Genomic DNA, 16,762 nt, shown 5'->3' on the forward strand with positions numbered 1-16,762 from the left:
GCTAAGATGGCCTTCGTGCCTTTCCTGTATGAAGGGTCTAGGACGTCTCTCGAGAGTTGGAGCATGACGTCTTGCGTGGATAGGTTCGCTCTGAATCCTACCATCGTGTGTGGGATGAGGTCGCGGTCCTCCGCGTAGCTTTGTAGCCTGTTGAGGATAACGTGCTCCATTAGCTTTCCCACGCACGATGTTAAGGATATGGGGCGGAGGTTTTCTATAGAGAGTTTTTTGCCTGGTTTCGAGATGAATGTGACCCTGGCGTGTTTCCATACCTGCGGGATCTCGCCTTCCCTCCAGTACGAATTCATCAAGTCTGTCAGTGCCGTCACCGACGTCAGGTCTAAGTTTCTGAGTGTCTTATTGGTTACTCCATCTGGTCCCGCCGCAGAGGTGGTGCGGAGTTTGCCGAGTGCAAACCACACTTCGGCGTCCGTGATGTCCGCGTCTAGGGTCTCGTTAGGGAGTCCCTCGTACGCGGGAAGCGTGTGTGTGTGTGACGTGTTAAGGTAACGGTTTAGCAGGTCTGCAAGCAGCTCTGCGTTCGTGCCTTGGTGTTGGTGTATGAGCTGTACAAGTTGATCACGTTGTGTGGACTTCGTCTGCGTGGGATCTAGCAGGTGCCGGAGCAGGAGCCATGTTTTCTTTCTTCCCAGTTGTCCGGTTAGATTGTCGCAGATCTGTCCCCATTGTTGTTTCTCCAGTTCTAGCGTGTACGCTTCGATCTGTCTTTCTAGCTGCGCTGCTCGGCGTCTGAGCTGTCTGTTGTGACGCTGGGTCTTCCAGCGTTTGAGTATGCTGGCGTTCGCCTCCCACATGTGCAGGAGTTTCATGTCCGTGGTTTGATGTGGGTCCGTGGTTTGTGTGTCTACCGTGGTGGCTGAGACGTCCTCTTTGAGCGTGCGAGTCCACTCAGCGAGGTCGTCTATGTGCGTGGGTGCGGTTTGTTCCCGGAGGCGTCTGAACTTGTCCCAGTCTGTGATTCTGGTGCGCGCGGATGGGGGTTTGTGTGGCGTGGTATTAAAAGTCGTGGATACGATGTAGTGGTCGCTGCCTAGCGTGTGTCCGGTGTTTGACCATTGCGCTTCGCGCACGTTTTTGCTCAGGGTGAGGTCTGGCGATGTGTCCGCACTAACACTATTGCCGATTCGCGTCACCGCTTGGGGGTCGTTTAGAATGGTGATACCTAAGTTTTGGATTGTCTGCCACAGCCTAGTGCCTTTGGGGTTGGTATTGCGATAACCCCAAGCCGAGTGGTGAGCGTTAAAGTCGCCCACTACTAATAGTTGTGCTCTGGCAGCCAAGCGCGTGACTTTTTGGAGGAGGTCAGGAATTCCCGGCCCCCTGTCTTTTGGCGAGCTGTACAGATTCAGTACGAAGAGGTTGGCATCCCCCTTCTTTCTGGGTACGATTTCGAGGAGCGTGTATTGCGCACTCGAACTATCTATGGTGTGTTGGATCGCGGTTATGTTCCTTTGGACCAGCGTCGCAGTGACCGGGGCTAGCGTCGCCGTCGAGTCTGCAGGGGTGAAGGCTTTGGTCAATAGCCCGGTAGTTTGACCGGGCTATTGGATTCCTGGAGCGCTATAATGTCCGGCTTGTTTGCCGAGTGTTGAATGTGAAGCTGCAGGTTGCCCCGCTTGTTGCGGAACCCCCTGCAGTTCCACTGCCATACGTTAATTTGCTGCTGCCGAGGGGCCATGTTGCGGCATTTGGGAAGTTAGTGTTTGAGATGGGTTTGGGCTGGGTGGGAGTGGGAGTCTAGCTTCAACGGCCGTCAAGCGGTCCGAGAATTGTTGAAAGACTTCATTTAGTCTGTGCGCAAATCTGGCCTCAAACGCCGCGAATCTCAAGTCTAACTCGGCGTTGAGTGCGGATTTGATAATCTCTTCCGAGGCAGTAATCTTTGAGCTGACTTTGTTCATTATGGTGAGTTTGGCTTTGGGTTGCGGTTCCTCCTCATGGGAGGCTTCGGCGGTGCGTTTCTGGCCTGCTTCCACTTCAGTGGGGGCTGGGCGTTTAAGGCTGGCGGGCGCGTCGAGTTCCATCGCTTTTGTGGGAGGGCTCGGTGTTTGCGTCTGCGGTTTGCGCGTGGGCGTCTGCTGTAAGGGTGGTTGAGGTGTAGGTTTGCTTAAGGGGGTTAGATTGGGTGTAGGTTGGAGACGGTTTTTAAGTTCTGCCATTTCTCGACGCATGGATGCAATTACCTCCTCTAATGTGTGTATTTTTCCTAACAGCTCCTGTTCCCGAGCAGTGGCTTTGGAGGCCATGGCCGCCCAGCTCACCTGTTTTCCGGAGCGGCTGTAGTCGGCGTTCCTTCGGCTGGCACTCGAATCTCTACTTGAACCGAGCGGTGGATAGGATGTCGATCGGTCGCGGGACTTGCTCTGCTTGCGCTCCTTCGGTGTTTGATTGGAGCGTTACTTGGAGCGGGACTTGCGAAATTGCAGCTGCTGGTCCGGTTGGGGGGTGGAGCTAGCGTCTTGTTCGTTCTTAGACGGCTGGTGCGGGCGCTTGACGAAGCGGTGTTTGCAGTTCCTCCCGCCCGTCATGTGGGAGCCGTTGCAAACGATGCATTTGGCCGTGCATTTGGGTTCTTCGCCTTCGGGTGGGGCTGGGTGGTTCTCGCCGCATCTGCGGCATAGATGCGTCGCAGGTTTGGGACACACGTCGGTGCGATGGCCCGTCTTGCGGCAGTTAAAGCACGTCTCAACGCGGCTGTGGAAGGGGAAGCAATTGAAGAGGCCTGCCCTGAAGCATATCGAGCGGGGGACTTTGCTTCCGGCGAAGGTGATCACGATAGAGGTCGACCTGCCGAGGCGGCGGGCCGCCACCACGGGAATGTCCGGGTTATAATCGAGGAAGCCGTTGATGATCTCTTCGGGCGTCTCGTTCCAATAGGCGTTGTATATGATGCCCTTTACGGATTCGTCTGGCGGTGGGATGTATGCGGCCATGTCGTACGTTTGGTCACCCAGCTTGAGAGATTTGAGGTTGACGTAAACCAGGACTCTGGTCTTTACGGGGGTGCTGATGGTAAACGTGTTGTTGATGGGGTTGATACGGATGCGATCATGGGCTGTTGCCTCTTGATGCGGGAGGTTGAGTTCACGGCAAACTGCCGCGTGTATAACTTGTGGGCTTATGGTGCGTAGAGCCAGGCTACCGCGGGGTCTGACAACGACTTTATATTCGTCTGTCGGCAGGCGGGGAAGCGGCGGCTGCTTGCGTTTCGGTGGCGATGTCTTCTGTTTAAGCGTTGACTTAGACTTGTCCGTGGACGGGGGGGCGCCGACAGCGACGCTGCGCTCCTGCGTCGACGGCGTTCCCTTGGCGTCGCGGGCGGTCTTCCCGGCGTTCGGGCCGGTGCGTCGATATCGGTCGTGAAGCCTAGTGATGAGCTCCCAGTTCTTGTCGGCAAGCTGGTCTGGGGTAGCGTCTTCACCTACTACGGTGTATTCCATTGCAGCGTTCAGGATGCCGGGCTCCATGACTGCGGCGGCGGTGGCGAGCCCCGGCGGCTCCGCGGCCCGCGCTAGACCTAGCGTTAGGCCTAGGCAGGTGGGGCACGGAGCGGCGGTAAAAGCCCTGAAAGCGGGCTAAATTCGGGAGTCTCCGGGCCAAAAGTGGTGTCGGTGGGAGCGGACCACTTTCACTGACCTTTCGGGACGAGGCACGGGGCCGTAGGTTGAAAAGAATCGCCAAAGGCGGGCTGTTAAACCGGAGCTCATGCGACGCGCGTCCACACGGCTCGGCGGCTCCTGGCGTTCCCCCCAAAAAACGCGCAAAAAACACGCCGTCCACCCTTGTCGTTTTTTCTTCCGTGTTTTTTTTTTGTGCAGTACCCTTGCTTAAACGGGAGCGCTGCTTCAGGCTGCTCCTCTCGAGCTCTCTGTGCCTCTTTTTGAAGCCTGCATTTATCGAGTTGAAAGCCGGTTTGATCATTTCTTGTGTTCCTTCCAAGTATGACACAGTGTACATAGCTAAGGCGAAGAGAAAAAAAAATTGGCAGTGGTTTAGCTCTGGTTAAACCTGGAGGATTGCGAAAGCAACGAGGAGAGAGAGAAAGGCGATGGAGAGCGCGCGGCAGCGGCGGCACGCTAGCTATGCGCCACTACTGCGCACGCGCAACTGGCGAGTGCTGCCGGTGCTGCGGCGCCGCCTCTGAGTCACCCGCGCAGCGACGGCGGCGGCGCGCCAGCTGTGCGTCATGTGACGTCACTGCTCCTCGCGCATGCGCAGTATGGCCTTGCCTCAGCTCCACGAAATGGCTAGGCGTCTCGCGTAGTGTTGCTTTCGCAACAAAACACGTTCCAAACTCCTTTTATACTTCGGGTGAGCAGTTTGACAAAAAGAGCCAATACAGATAGTTGCAACACATTGAAAACAGGCACTTCGCAACAAATGCGCTAACTTGCTCTCTCGGCTTATTACAATAGACAGAATTGTCAGCAATTCCAAACAAAAAAAAAGAGAACTTGAACATGCAAGAAAATCACTCCGGAACATATAGCAATACTCTACAGGAACCTATTCCGGGTGCAGTTTAATGAAATGGAGTGAAGTTAGTCATAGTGGACATAATTTTTTAAATGTCGACGGCACAACGTAACTTAGGGACTGAAATGCGTAATTAGTTGACAGACGCAGTACGCACCAGTATATTCACGGTGTCGTGTTATCCGACGGTCTTGACTTACATGAATAGTAGTCACATTTTTGAAATGAGTAATCTGGTCGTTAAGGTGCGGTATAAATGGCAATAAAAGGCGGAACTCGTGTAGAACACGAACTGACACAAACCTTGCCTGGAAACCAATATTTGTGTAGACGCGGAGTAATCTCTGAGCCTGTTTCTGTAATGTCAAAAGTTTCTGGATATCAGTATTGCGTGCGGCAGTATCCGACCTGTGATTCGAATAAAGGACGATAGAGGATAAGTATCACTTGGTAGGAAGCACTTAATCGGATCGTGCAATTCTTCTTGTGGTAGCGTATTCATCCATCGCAGTTTTCGGTGACCGTGATCCTTCATCACGGTGTCTTTCATTCACAGCGCATTTAGGGCACATGATGCGAAACACTTGGGCAAGCAAGCAGCCTGCCATAAAACTGCCTTCAGACAAAGAGACAAAGACAAACAAACAGCGGCTAAATGTGGAGAATGGCCTCTGTAAGTGCTAGCTCATTAAAACAGCTAATCTGGTCAAGATGAATGTCTAAGATCTGCCACTTGTCAAATCTTCGAAAAGGGGATTCATTTAGCTGATACAGGCTGTGTGGCCAGCTAGCTTTGACGATGCTAGAATCAGAGGTGCCAGATATGGGAAGATCATGGCTAACTATGGAGCCGATCTGGACAAATAATTTCTAGATACTATGAGACTGGGGATGTGCCCTTGATATGCCAGGCAACAGCGCGTTCTAATGCGTGTTGGACCATATATGGATGGATTGATTTGGGTCGAGACCTGATCAGATATGGCTATTTGTCAACTGACATATTCAAAGCTCACCGTGTAAAGAATACATCATGGCCAAATCTGAAATTTCTGTGATAACAATGCAAATAAAACACTTTCGATATTTTTGAGCAATATAGCTTGCATAAGAACATTTCACATTATTTTACACATGCACTGGAGTCTGCAACGCATATACGTGAGCACAGTTTCTTCTGTATTGCAATTATAACGCTGTGGCAACAGCGAGCAGCTTTCACTGTATGCGAATATGGACGACGAGGCAGTATAAGAAACAATAAAAATCGATGGCATTATATAGACAAGGCGCCCAACAGACAATAGGATGACATTGTAACGGACACGTGTCGTGTTCGTATCAGTGCCGCACATCAGTGATTGCATCGCGCCGATGCGCAACAGTAATGCGCAGTAGGTACAGCGCTCTCGCTCGTGCCTATAAAAGCTGTGCCTTCAATAAACAGTGGGTCATTCCTGCACTGACCATGCTGCTGTAAGCGTCGTCCCTCCGGCTGGTTACAGACATAAGGAAGAATGATGCCCGAGAGACCACATACACGCCAATGGGTAACATTAATGGTCATTTGACCTCGTGGAATGTCCTCATTATGTGGCCAACGAATAGCCTGTAAATGTCACCGCTTGCTTTCTGAGAAACAACTCAAATTGACGGCAAACTGCCCTATCTGGCAACAACAGAAGGGTATGCCGCCGCTGTCCGGTAGCTACCAGAAAGGGCACTTATTCGGGGGATTCATGGATGTCCCCAGTCGGCAGGAGAACGCGTCCGCGAATTCGACCATGTTGCGCAGCGGTACGATGCACCGAGATCGACTGTTCCAGTAGCGCGCGTGCATCTTCACCGCGCCCGCTGCGTCACACCACTTGAGGCAGTGGGCGACGAAGAAGGTCTGCTCGGCGCTCAACCCGAGGTTCGGCAGCACGGCGTGCCGCTCCTGGTACGGCAGGCGCCGGTAGGCGGCGTACGTCAACAGAAGTCCCACGTAGTCGGCGAAGCCCTCCGAGTCGATCACATCGTCTAGGACGGCCAGATTCCGCTCCTGCGCCGCCTGCATGGGCACGCAAGGACTTAAGCCTAGGATACATGCGACGTTTTATTTCGACGATATTCGCGCGGCAGAAAACGTCATGGCGGCGCGGCGACCGGCTGGACATACACGGAGCGAAGAAGCAGCGGCGCGCCGCCGCGTATCCCTCGACGCGAATGCAATTGTGATCAACAGGTGGCAAATACATCTGAGCGAAGAGGTCTGTGAGAGCAGCAACGCTGAATCTTCTGTTAAAATTACGAAAGTGTACTTGTTTTAGCACGCGTGCATAAGTATTTATGAGAATTTGCGTGCTGTAATGCATGGTGTCGCGTACCTTTGGATGCCCGCTCAGCCGCGGGCACCACCGGCTGAGGTTTTATTCCACACATTCGCTTCGTTCCATGCAGTGAAAGTAGTTAAAGACGGTTCTGAAATCTTATTTGGCTACGTGCACGTGTGTGGGTCAAATGTGGGAAGGGCAGCGCATTGCTAGGCAGCTTAATGGGCGAGTTGGTATTGCATCTTGAAAGAACAAGACAACACAACTACAACGAAGGACCGGGAAAGGAAAGACACGTGCGAGTGCTGAACTTACAACTGGTTGTTTAATCGGAAAGAAACACAGTTAAATATCTAACCGCCGCGGAACAAGCTCATGTCATCTTCAAAAAATAGAAAAAGAATATCAAAATGATAACTCATTTGCTGATTCGTAAACAGCTGCAGACGTCCATCCCGTTCCAAAAGTCCTATCTCGCGCATAGTCAAGGCTATGGAAGTGCTGCTCGCACACGAGTCTGCTGCTTGCAAGATATGATACTCCTCTACTATTTCCCGCACAAGTTACTTTGTGGCGATACAACACAGTGTTGTCGAAATACGGAAGCATTGGCAGGCTTTGCAATGTGTGACCAGTTTCGACGAACCGAAGCCTCCTAATGATTTTTGTGTTCTGACACGCGTTCCGGTTTCGAGACTTTTTTCTGGTCAAACTTCCTTGATCTCCAAGATTACACGGCAAGCAATATCGACGTCTTCATTTACTATTTTTTAGAAATACCATGAAACATTTAAGAAAGCTGTAGAAACGATCTCTTCATACAAGACAGAAAATACCCAACTTAATTTAGCGAACTTCGCAAAAGCACTATATCGCAGAACTAGTGCTGGCCCCCACCTTTATGTACGACCGGCGCAGACAGAGCAGTATGTCCGCATATTTTTTCAGCGTTGCTGATTTGCTGACACTCAACAGCCGCCCCTGGTAATCCCGCAGAATGCTGGAGACGTCGTAGCCGTGCATCATCTCGTGGCCTATGATCTGCGCAGAATTCCACACAACCTGAAGAACACACACAAAGAAAAACGTTTTCAAACGAGTACCTATAATCGAACGAATGTCAGGCTACGGACGCTGTCATGCGGCACTGCTGAATATAATCCCTAAAGTAAACTAAAGCATCATCTTAAGGCTTTCATGCGTGGTGGTGGTGGTGGCAAACCACACCATGTGGTATATGTCCGAAGACTTCTCCGCAGACTGCGGACAGCTGCCCGAGAAAGAAGGGTAGAAGTGTTTGAGAGCTGCCGGGCACAGCAAAGTATATTAGTATACAGGCGAAGCAGAAGCCGCTCCTCCGCCTTTGAGAGACCTTTACACGGCAGGGATAAAGACCGTGGCCAGACTGATATAGTAAAACAATGTCTTTGAAGGTGTAAGCTGGAGTGAATTCGAGTTCCTGATTGTCGAGGTCGGAGGGGAATGTCCGGTGAGAGAGCGCGCGGGCGGCGGCGTCAGCTGCCTCATTTCCCTCAAGGCCCATGAACCCGTGAGAGAACAATCGTGACTCGTGAGCCTGTGTGTATTTTGTGAATAGGCGGATGGGACGTCCCGTCTCTTTCTCGCTAGATAGTTGCGTACAGTGACCGGGCGTTACGCTTGTGCTACTTCGGATGAATTACAGCCGGCCGCACCCGTGCACACTGGCTGTTGTGTGTAGCGTGCTGCGCGCGTGCTTTTTCCTTTTTCGGGCTAGGATACGCCACGCGCACGACTTGCAGGTTGTATGTCTGCCTGTTTGACAATCGCGGCGGGAGTCGGGCTCTGCTGTGCAGCTTTATTAATGCGAAAGCATTACTAGTCCCATTGCGAGAAAAGCCGGCGACGTGTGTGTACCCGAAGGTGGCGCCAAAAATACCGGCGATGGCAAGAAAAATGGGGTGACGTCATCAAGCGGCTATATGACGCACACAGCGAGACAAGCACCGCTACTTCAGGCAATCCTATGCATGCCGTTCTTCTACAGATGTCTGCCACTGGCCGAACCTCCTGTGGCGTCAACGACCTTGAGGAATCCCTGCCAGTACCTCAGGAATACTCGGCCATACTCAACAACTACAAAGGCAGCAGGATGCGGTACCCACCACCGCACAAATCCTTAAAGAAGCGGCTGTCGCATGGAGACAACTTCAAACGGGGTCATATCCAAATCTTAACATACTAAGTAAAATTCACCCCACACTTTACGCACAGAATTGTCCGTGGTGCCATGAAAAACCTCTCTGTAACTGTTTTGTTCTGCAGGTTAAATTAACCGCCCAAGTGTATTTCCTTTCATTCATTTCATATAGAACATCATTAACTCGCGCTAGCTGTCTCGTCCACATTGCTCTGCTTTTGTCTCCCAGTGTTACCCCTAAAGCGCATAAAGATCGCGATCAAAGTGTGTGATAGACCTCACCTGACCGAGACCTCCGTAATTAAGTGCCGCGGTTCCCTCGCCGAAGAACATTGGAGGCTGCATGATGCCGGCCGGTATGTACAGCATGTTGCGTCTCGGGTCGTACCAAGCATCGGCCGTGCCAACAGTGAAGTTCTCGGTCACGTTGTTTCTGAAGAGACGCTGCGTCATCAAGCGGTGCGCCTCCAGCCACGGCGAAAAAAAGTCTTGGCGAGCGTCTGGAAAGTCCGCTGCATTGGCGAAAACGCAGGACACGTGTAATGCGGCTGTTATTGTTGGGAAAGCAACACTACGCGAGTCGCCGAGCAATTTCGCGGAGCTGACGAAAGGCCATACTGCGCATGCGCGAGGAGCAGTGACGTCACACGGCGCACAGCTGGCGCGCCGCCACCGTCGCTGCTCGGGTGACTCAGAGGTGCCGCCGCCGCGCTCGCCAGTTGCGCATGCGCAGTAGCGGCGCATAGCTAGCGTGCCGGGGCAACACCCTCTTGGCCGGGGCCGCCGCCGCTACCGCGCGCTCTCCATCGCCTCTCTTTCTCTCCTCGTTGCTTTCGCAGTCCTCCAGGTTTGACCAGAGCTAAACAACTGCTCATTTTTAGTTGTATTCATAAACGACCACACTAAGAAAGCTTTATCTCAACTGATGCTTTCACTTGACTCGATGAGATCGATTTATTCATAGAACTTTCGACACTTTAACCTAATTTAGCCTCTGGGACATAAATAAGAGCAGAGATGAAAAAGAGACATGACCAGCGCTATAATTTCATCCCTGCGATCAATGGTAGCACTCTTTTGTGAACTGCAGGACTTCGTATCAGCGAAGTAGGACGCATGACAAAGGAAAAATTATGGCCGATTTGTGTAGTTAGGCCAAATGCGAACTAGGTGCGCTAGCAGTTAGGTGTTTCCTTCGGTTCCGGTGCTCAGATCCAGTGCTGACGGTGGCAGTTTTTTTTTATTCGAGGTGTTTGCCATTAGGCATAATGAGAAAGGGAGAGAAAGTTAGAAGCAAGAGTGTAAATAAACATCGCTTAAAAACTGGCAAAAGTTCTCGTTAAAACGATTATTATGTTGTGGGATCGTCATCATCCAAGTGACGGTGTGCTAATTAGGTAGCACTTCGCCCACATATCGCGGGTTCGGGCCAGAGCAAGCTGAGGGCACTGCCAGCGTTTGGTGCGCGCCTGCGCTCTCGCTCCGAAGGAAGGAAGGCGCAGTTATTCGAAAGCACAAGTGTTTATTACACAGAAAGCTGCATTACATAACACTGCACTAATCCCCAGACCTCGGTGCAACCCATAGCCCCGCCGCAGCACCCGAAATCGGGCCCGCGAAGCCGCGCGCGCAAAGCAAAGACTACATACGCGCGTGACGGCACAGCTAAGGGCGATCGCATGCCGCGCGGCCAACCAAAGGGTTAAGTCACGCGCAGCGCAACACTAGGAAGGATGGGGGTATACGCGGAGCACATCTTGACGACGCATTTCGCACATCGATGGCTCATCGCGCGTCGTCACCGGCAATGGCCGGCGATGACGGAGAACCAGTCAGATCAGGCCCTCCCGAATCCGGAGCGCGTCGGCGCCGCACAGGCGGGCTACACGACTCCGGAGGTTCGGGCCTGGACTCAAGCATACATACTAGGCGCGCACGTTAAAGCACCCGCGTTCTTGGGCCCCCGGCAAAGGCCGGGGCGCCCGGGAGCCAAACTCTACGCACCTTTCTGCTGCCCGAGTCGGTGGCGATCTCCCCGTTCATTTCCCGCTCGGGACCTCTCGCCGAAACAACGCCCCCAACTGTCACTCGGAGTGACCCAATGGGGACGCGAGGTCGAAGCGGGAAGAACGGAAGGGAGGGTGATTTACTGCGGTTCTCGGAAGAGCTTCCCTTGCAAGGGAGGAGAAGCAGCGCGGCTGCCCGCATTCCGCTCGCGGACACCCCACGGGGGGTCCCTCTAACGAATGAAACGGCGGAAGCGGGCGCACACTCGGGTAGCCCAAGAAGCTCAATCCCCACAATGTGTCCACTTGCAATAGTCGCCTGCAACGTACCATCGCAGGCCTACCTTCCTTAGGAAGCGTCATCTCATGGAGGCTGCGGCCGGGCATGTCCACAGAATGTGTTTTTTTCTCACACATGTAGGTCTGGCGCAGCACCAGAATAGGGACATTCATCTCGTCAGTCACTTCTATCACTTCGCGGCGGCGGCGGCGAAATCTGACGTCATGCGCCGCGCCCCTGCTGCTCCTCTCTGGTTTCGCGCATGCGCACTATCGGCCCCCCAGGCTCACGGCGGAATGCTCTACTGGATAGCGTAGTGTAGCTCTCACTACAATTGAAGGCATGGGCTTACGAGGTCGTAACAGTCATTTCCATAAAGTTAAAATTATCACTGCCTAAGGATGTAAACTGTATGTGGTTAGGTGCATTTTAATCGCATTGACCGACTAATTAGCGCGTGGTGCCAAAAATCAAGAACCCTCGCTTCAAATAATTGTACGTCATCAATGATCATCACAAGCACCATCAACAACTATCATCCTCGAATTTATTATCAGTATTATGGCCGTGGTCCACGTGAACAAAGTAGAATCTGCAGCAGACGTTCCTTTTAATTAATTGCTTTTCTGTCCGTTGACGCCCCGCACTGCAAATTATAGCAGAGCACTGACACGCTATCCGCGCCAATCGCACCATCATGTTCATAGACACGCCATCCATATAGATACTTCGCGCTAGCAGGCAAATACTTTTGCGACGGATTGCTAGTCAATCGAATGGATGGTGAATGAACCGGTCGAATGATTCAGTAATAGAAGCAGAAAGGTTGCCAGACAGTCACCGAAGAATGCTTCCATCAGAGTGGTGTTGGCGACGTTCCATGGGTAGGCGATGAGGAGCCGCATGTCGAATGCTTTTTCCAGGCTCACGCGCCGCACGGCTCCCTCGATCCAATCCGTGCCAGCGATCTTCTTCGTTAAGGCTCGCAACAGGTTGTGCGACATTTCAGTCGCTTTCTCCACTGCAGTTCGTGGTACCGCTGGAGCAGAAGTAAGGAAAATAAAGAGTTTTCTGGGCGCTGTCGTGCAGACACGTCGGAAAGAAAACTTTTTGATCGCTAGCCGCCACAGAGGCCTAAAGAAAATTGGTTGATTTTCTTTGGAGTTCTAAATGTAATAATGAATTGTACGGACTGTCACTTCAGGACATCGTTAATTCTTGATTATAAAACAAGAATTTCACTTCGACGCGACGCCGCGGCTCCAGAATTTAAGGCAGCTACGTAGGAACATCAAATACTAATGGTGTACTTTCCAGGTGATATTCCTTGTTGCGTTTAATCTTTTTCACGATATCCATAACTGCAGCCAGAGATAGAGGAAAGTCTGATGAGTTGTTGGAATTGGGAAAAGATGATGACGAATTTTTTTTATGCCGTAGGGGCATATGTGACCAAAGAGCGCCATGGCGCAAGGTTTTTCTTCTACAAGGCTGGTTCAAAGACCCATTTCCCAAGCATTTCACCCTAAAGAAGCCGAGCACCAGACAAGGGAAAACTTGTACCCACTGTATCACCGGTGAACCCCTGGCGGCACTGGGGATCGAACCCCGCACCTCCCACATGCGAGTCAGGTGCTCAAACCGCAAGGCCACCGCTGCGGTGGCCTAGTGGTTTGAGTGATTGGAGTGAAAAATCTCGGAATGGATTTTACTCCCTCAGCTCCCGGAATTCCTCATTTCCCCCTGCGGAATTCCTCAGCTCCCGGAATTCCGGGACTTATTGCCGCAGCCCTGATTCGCGTAATAGCCAGGCCCGATTTTTTTATCGGGGCTGGCTGTTACGCGAACACTCATCTTCTGTTATTTTCTTGTTCTTTGGAGGTCGGCCTTCGCCTAGCAATGCAGCGCGTCCTGTGGCTGCCCAACCGAACGATACGCTGTATCAAGAGTGCATCTAACAACTCAGAACCTGGTTCGAACAAAACGCTCAGGTTTCTAGCTACGTTCATGGGAATGGGCGACAAGAAAAATTGTAGGGTTTTAACGCAGTTAGGCCGAGTAGACGTGCGTAAGCATGTGTTTAGCCTGATTGGTTCATTGTTTGGCTTTGCTAGGTCGTTGGCACGTCTGGTGACAATTGATTATATTAAACCCAGGGAAGAAGAGGGGCTTGGGCAGGGCATGTAATGCGAAGGCAAAGATAACCGCTGGTCCTTAAGGGTAACGGAGTGGATTCCAAGAGAAGGCAAGCGTAGCAGGGGGCGGTAGAAAGTTAGGTGGGGGGATACGGTGGGAATATACTGTGGATACGGTGGGAATATACGGTGGGAATATACGGTGGATACAGTGGGAATCCGGGAATACGGTGGCTGCAACTGGCGAAGGACAGGGTTAATTGGAGAGACATGGGAGAGGCCTCTGCCCTGTAGTGGGCATAGTCAGGCTGATGATGATGATGATGATAACCTCAAATAGAGGTTCAGCTGATCTGATCTATTCTTGCCGCAGATGGAAGTTGATGAAGACGACAATGCGCAATGCACAGCGCGAGGGTGTGTTGCAGTTTAACACGAAGCGTGATAGGCTGCGGCGATAGCATAGTGCTCTGGTGCATTGGCCAACGAAGCTGATCTGTTCTCGCCTCCGCGAGTTAAAATCCCAGTCGCGGCAATATTTATTTCATTATTTATTTTACACACAAGAACCAACGTGGCGTCGCTGATGCTAGGCAACGGCTTACGACCGCAAGGTCGGTTGTCAAGATTTATGGTCCGGGTTGGTGAGGGTGCTTTCGCATTAAGTTTTCGAAAAATTGGCAGTGGTTTAGCTCTGGTTAAGCCTGGAGGATTGCGAAAGCAACGAAGAGAGAGAGAGGCGATGTAGAGCGCGCGGCAGCGGCCCGGCACGCTAGCTAAGCTATGCGCCGCTACTGCGCATGCGCAACTGGCGAGCGCGGCGGCGGCACCTCTGAGTCACCCGGGCAGCGACGGCGGCGGTGCGCCAGCTGTGCGCCGTGTGACGTCACTGCTCCTCGCGCATGCGCAGTATGGCCTTTCGTCAGCTCCGCGAAATGGCTCGGCGACTCGCGTAGTGTTGCTTTCGCAACAAAAATCAGTATAACCATGCAGCGAAGCAGGAAACGCGTGGTAGAGCACTGCACGTGCCTTTTGAGGCCCCGGCCCGGCCTAGACGAAAGTCCCTTCATCATGAAAGTATAGATTCACTCTAATCTCCGCAGTTGCTTTCCACCACAGTTCTGCTGACGCACGATGCGCCGCAAGAGCACTAGTGCGAGGGATTGTTGTTTAAGACTTTTGAAGTGTTCTTTTAAAAACTTCCTTGTGCAAGCATTATGGCGGCTTTTTAAAAGTTACACGAGGTATTACCGGCAAATATACCTCGCAGGAACAAAACCACAAACGAGCAGACACGCACGAAACGGCTCGAAAAGTTCGCGCTTCAGCATCGCTCTCAGGACTGAAGCACTGGGAGCGGAAAATAAAACAGCAAGAAATTATGGCGTCATCAGTCTTCGGTAACGGACTGAAGACATTAACCGGGGGCCGATGCCCACTTCAGAAATGTTCTGAATCCAAGTGTGTTAACGGTAACTAGTCTAATTCTAACATGCCATATGGATAATTTATGAAAGAAATATGCCCAGTGTCACACGGTTTCATTGCCAACTCGCGATCAGTGAAAAAACGCTCAAGAAATCTCCTACGAATGCTAAGCAGAAGGAGTAGTAGCATTCAAAAAATGAACACATATTTCTTTGCAAAAGTTAATTACTCAATAGAATGACTCAGGCAAAACAGCGCTTTTCATGGCTTCGAAAAAGACAGGCAGTAGATTCGGGGCGCATACAGCATTTACAGAACACACAGTTACAAAAACATTGGAGGGGACACTTAAGGTCCTCCTTAAGGATATGATGCGATGGCGTTAATGAGTTAATGCCCATATATGTGGAACTGGTCGTTGTCGACTTTGCAGTCATATATGTGTCCCTGGGAGTCCTCATACCACACCTTGCGCAGTGGTGCAGCGGTTAAGGGATGCACCACTGCCCTCGCATGGCAGGTGCCGCCACAAGTGGATCTTGCGTGACCCAAGTTGCTCTTCGCGAGCAACCTCTCGCGATCAACCATTGATTTAACTGCCACCTGCCAGGGTGGTTAGTTTCCTCACAATCCGGTGGTTAGGTTGTTAAGGCTCCACAAGGTCACGACCTAGCTTGCCCACCTAGGTTGCTTGCTCAAGACGGCGACAACGCCGACGCCGACACCGGATCTTCTGCAAGACGGGGCCTCTAACGCTACCGCGCTAATACAACAGAATAAATAATTGCACCCAAAAACGCAATTGGACATGTGGAAATTTCGGAGGAAAGGCCGTTTCCTTAAAAACAGCAGAGGTCGAGCCGACCTCTGCTGTTTATTTAAGGAAGTCTAAGCAATGTCGCATGATTCGAAGTATGCGCGATATATGCGAAAAAAGCTATAGTAATAGCAGCTCAAAAAAATAAAGGGTCACAGCAAGGACGCAGTGAGTTTACCCATTAGGTTACTGTCGGCTGCCTAAGCAAGATGTTGGCCATGAAGTCACTCACAGAAGCGCAGGTAGGTGTTCATGAGGGCCATTTCCATGACTCCGAACACAGTCCTGAAGCAATTCTTCTCGACGAGGTCGGGGCTCTGATTGATGACGCGCCCGGTGACGAATGGAAGGAGTCGGTGCAGCAGGCGCCAGGACAGGAGCAGGCGCGCGTCGTATTGTCCCATGCTGCCGGCTCCCGCGAGCAGCTTTACTAACTCCGTCGTGTTTTGCAGCACCACGACCACGTCTGAGGGGCCGTATGCGTTGTCCGTGTACTTTCCGACAAGCCTCGCCCACTCGCCTGCGAAAAGCAGCCGCATGGAACAAAGATGGTTTCCGGGATTTAACGTGCCAAACTCGTCTCAGGCTATGAGGGACGCCATAGTGGAGCGCTCCTAATACCTTCGGCACTAGTACAAGCTTGGGCTCTAGTACGAGCTTAGGCACTAGTACAAGGTCCTTTGGCACTAGTATAATGTCCTGGCAACCATACTGAGGTGACTAGAGGCTGCCGCAGAACCTGGCACTACTACTAATGCTAAGTTATGCGACCGCGCCCCGTCACACCACATAAAGCGGGCATGCGGGAGTTCGTTTGACACCGTGACCGATAATACACGGCCATTCTTTTCAAACACGGTCGTGATCGCTGGGATGGGCATGTCGGAGCAAAGATCGAGACAAATAGATATAGGCGAGTACAACAAACGGTACCGTACTGACCATGTGACACACTGAAGCCGAACCGACAGACGTTGATACTATATGGCAAAGCTTAAGGTTAAGAGCAGTGAGTTGGGATCGTTAAAGCAACGGAGGCAGCATGGCTGACAAAGAACTAATCGCGATTGACTCATAATCTGCATTTTTCACAAGATGATAAACC

The 16,762-nt window shown here is 51.8% G+C and overlaps 2 protein-coding genes across 2 annotated transcripts; both read right to left on the minus strand.

Annotated features, from left to right (window-relative positions):
* Positions 1–1,673: 1,673 nt before the first annotated feature.
* Positions 1,674–3,758, minus strand: LOC149339481 (uncharacterized). The gene is made up of 2 exons (XM_089550923.1): positions 2,430–3,758; positions 1,674–2,399 (listed from the first exon to the last, which is right to left on the minus strand). The coding sequence occupies exons 1-2, from the start codon at positions 3,486–3,488 to the stop codon at positions 1,674–1,676; spliced, it is 1,785 nt and encodes a 594-aa protein (XP_089407049.1). The 5' UTR covers positions 3,489–3,758.
* A 2,325-nt stretch (positions 3,759–6,083) lies between these two features.
* LOC149339482 (neprilysin-1-like) lies at positions 6,084–11,450 on the minus strand. Its single transcript, XM_089550925.1, has 4 exons — positions 11,342–11,450; positions 9,274–9,503; positions 7,710–7,853; positions 6,084–6,550 (listed from the first exon to the last, which is right to left on the minus strand). The coding sequence occupies exons 1-4, from the start codon at positions 11,448–11,450 to the stop codon at positions 6,206–6,208; spliced, it is 828 nt and encodes a 275-aa protein (XP_089407051.1). The 3' UTR covers positions 6,084–6,205.
* Between the last annotated feature and the right edge of the window lie 5,312 nt (positions 11,451–16,762).

The sequence above is a fragment of the Amblyomma mixtum genome, chromosome 6 (assembly GCF_055824585.1).
Source record: "Amblyomma mixtum isolate Tamu chromosome 6, ASM5582458v1, whole genome shotgun sequence".
Lineage (NCBI taxonomy): Eukaryota > Metazoa > Arthropoda > Arachnida > Ixodida > Ixodidae > Amblyomma > Amblyomma mixtum.

What these genes read in the sequence shown, in the direction of transcription:
- LOC149339481 (XM_089550923.1), bottom strand. Translation starts at nt 3,488, where the DNA reads ATGGAGCCCGGCATCCTGAACGCTGCAATGGAATACACCGTAGTAGGT. An exon ending in AGCTGCAATTTCGCAAGTCC is followed by an intron (nt 2,400 to 2,429) that starts CGCTCCAAGTAA and finishes AATCAAACACCG; the next exon opens with AAGGAGCGCAAGCAGAGCAA.
- LOC149339482 (XM_089550925.1), bottom strand. Translation starts at nt 11,450, where the DNA reads ATGAATGTCCCTATTCTGGTGCTGCGCCAGACCTACATGTGTGAGAAA. An exon ending in ATTACGGAGGTCTCGGTCAG is followed by an intron (nt 7,854 to 9,273) that starts GTGAGGTCTATC and finishes AATTCTGCGCAG; the next exon opens with ATCATAGGCCACGAGATGAT. An exon ending in TGCGCCGGTCGTACATAAAG is followed by an intron (nt 6,551 to 7,709) that starts GTGGGGGCCAGC and finishes GTGCCCATGCAG; the next exon opens with GCGGCGCAGGAGCGGAATCT.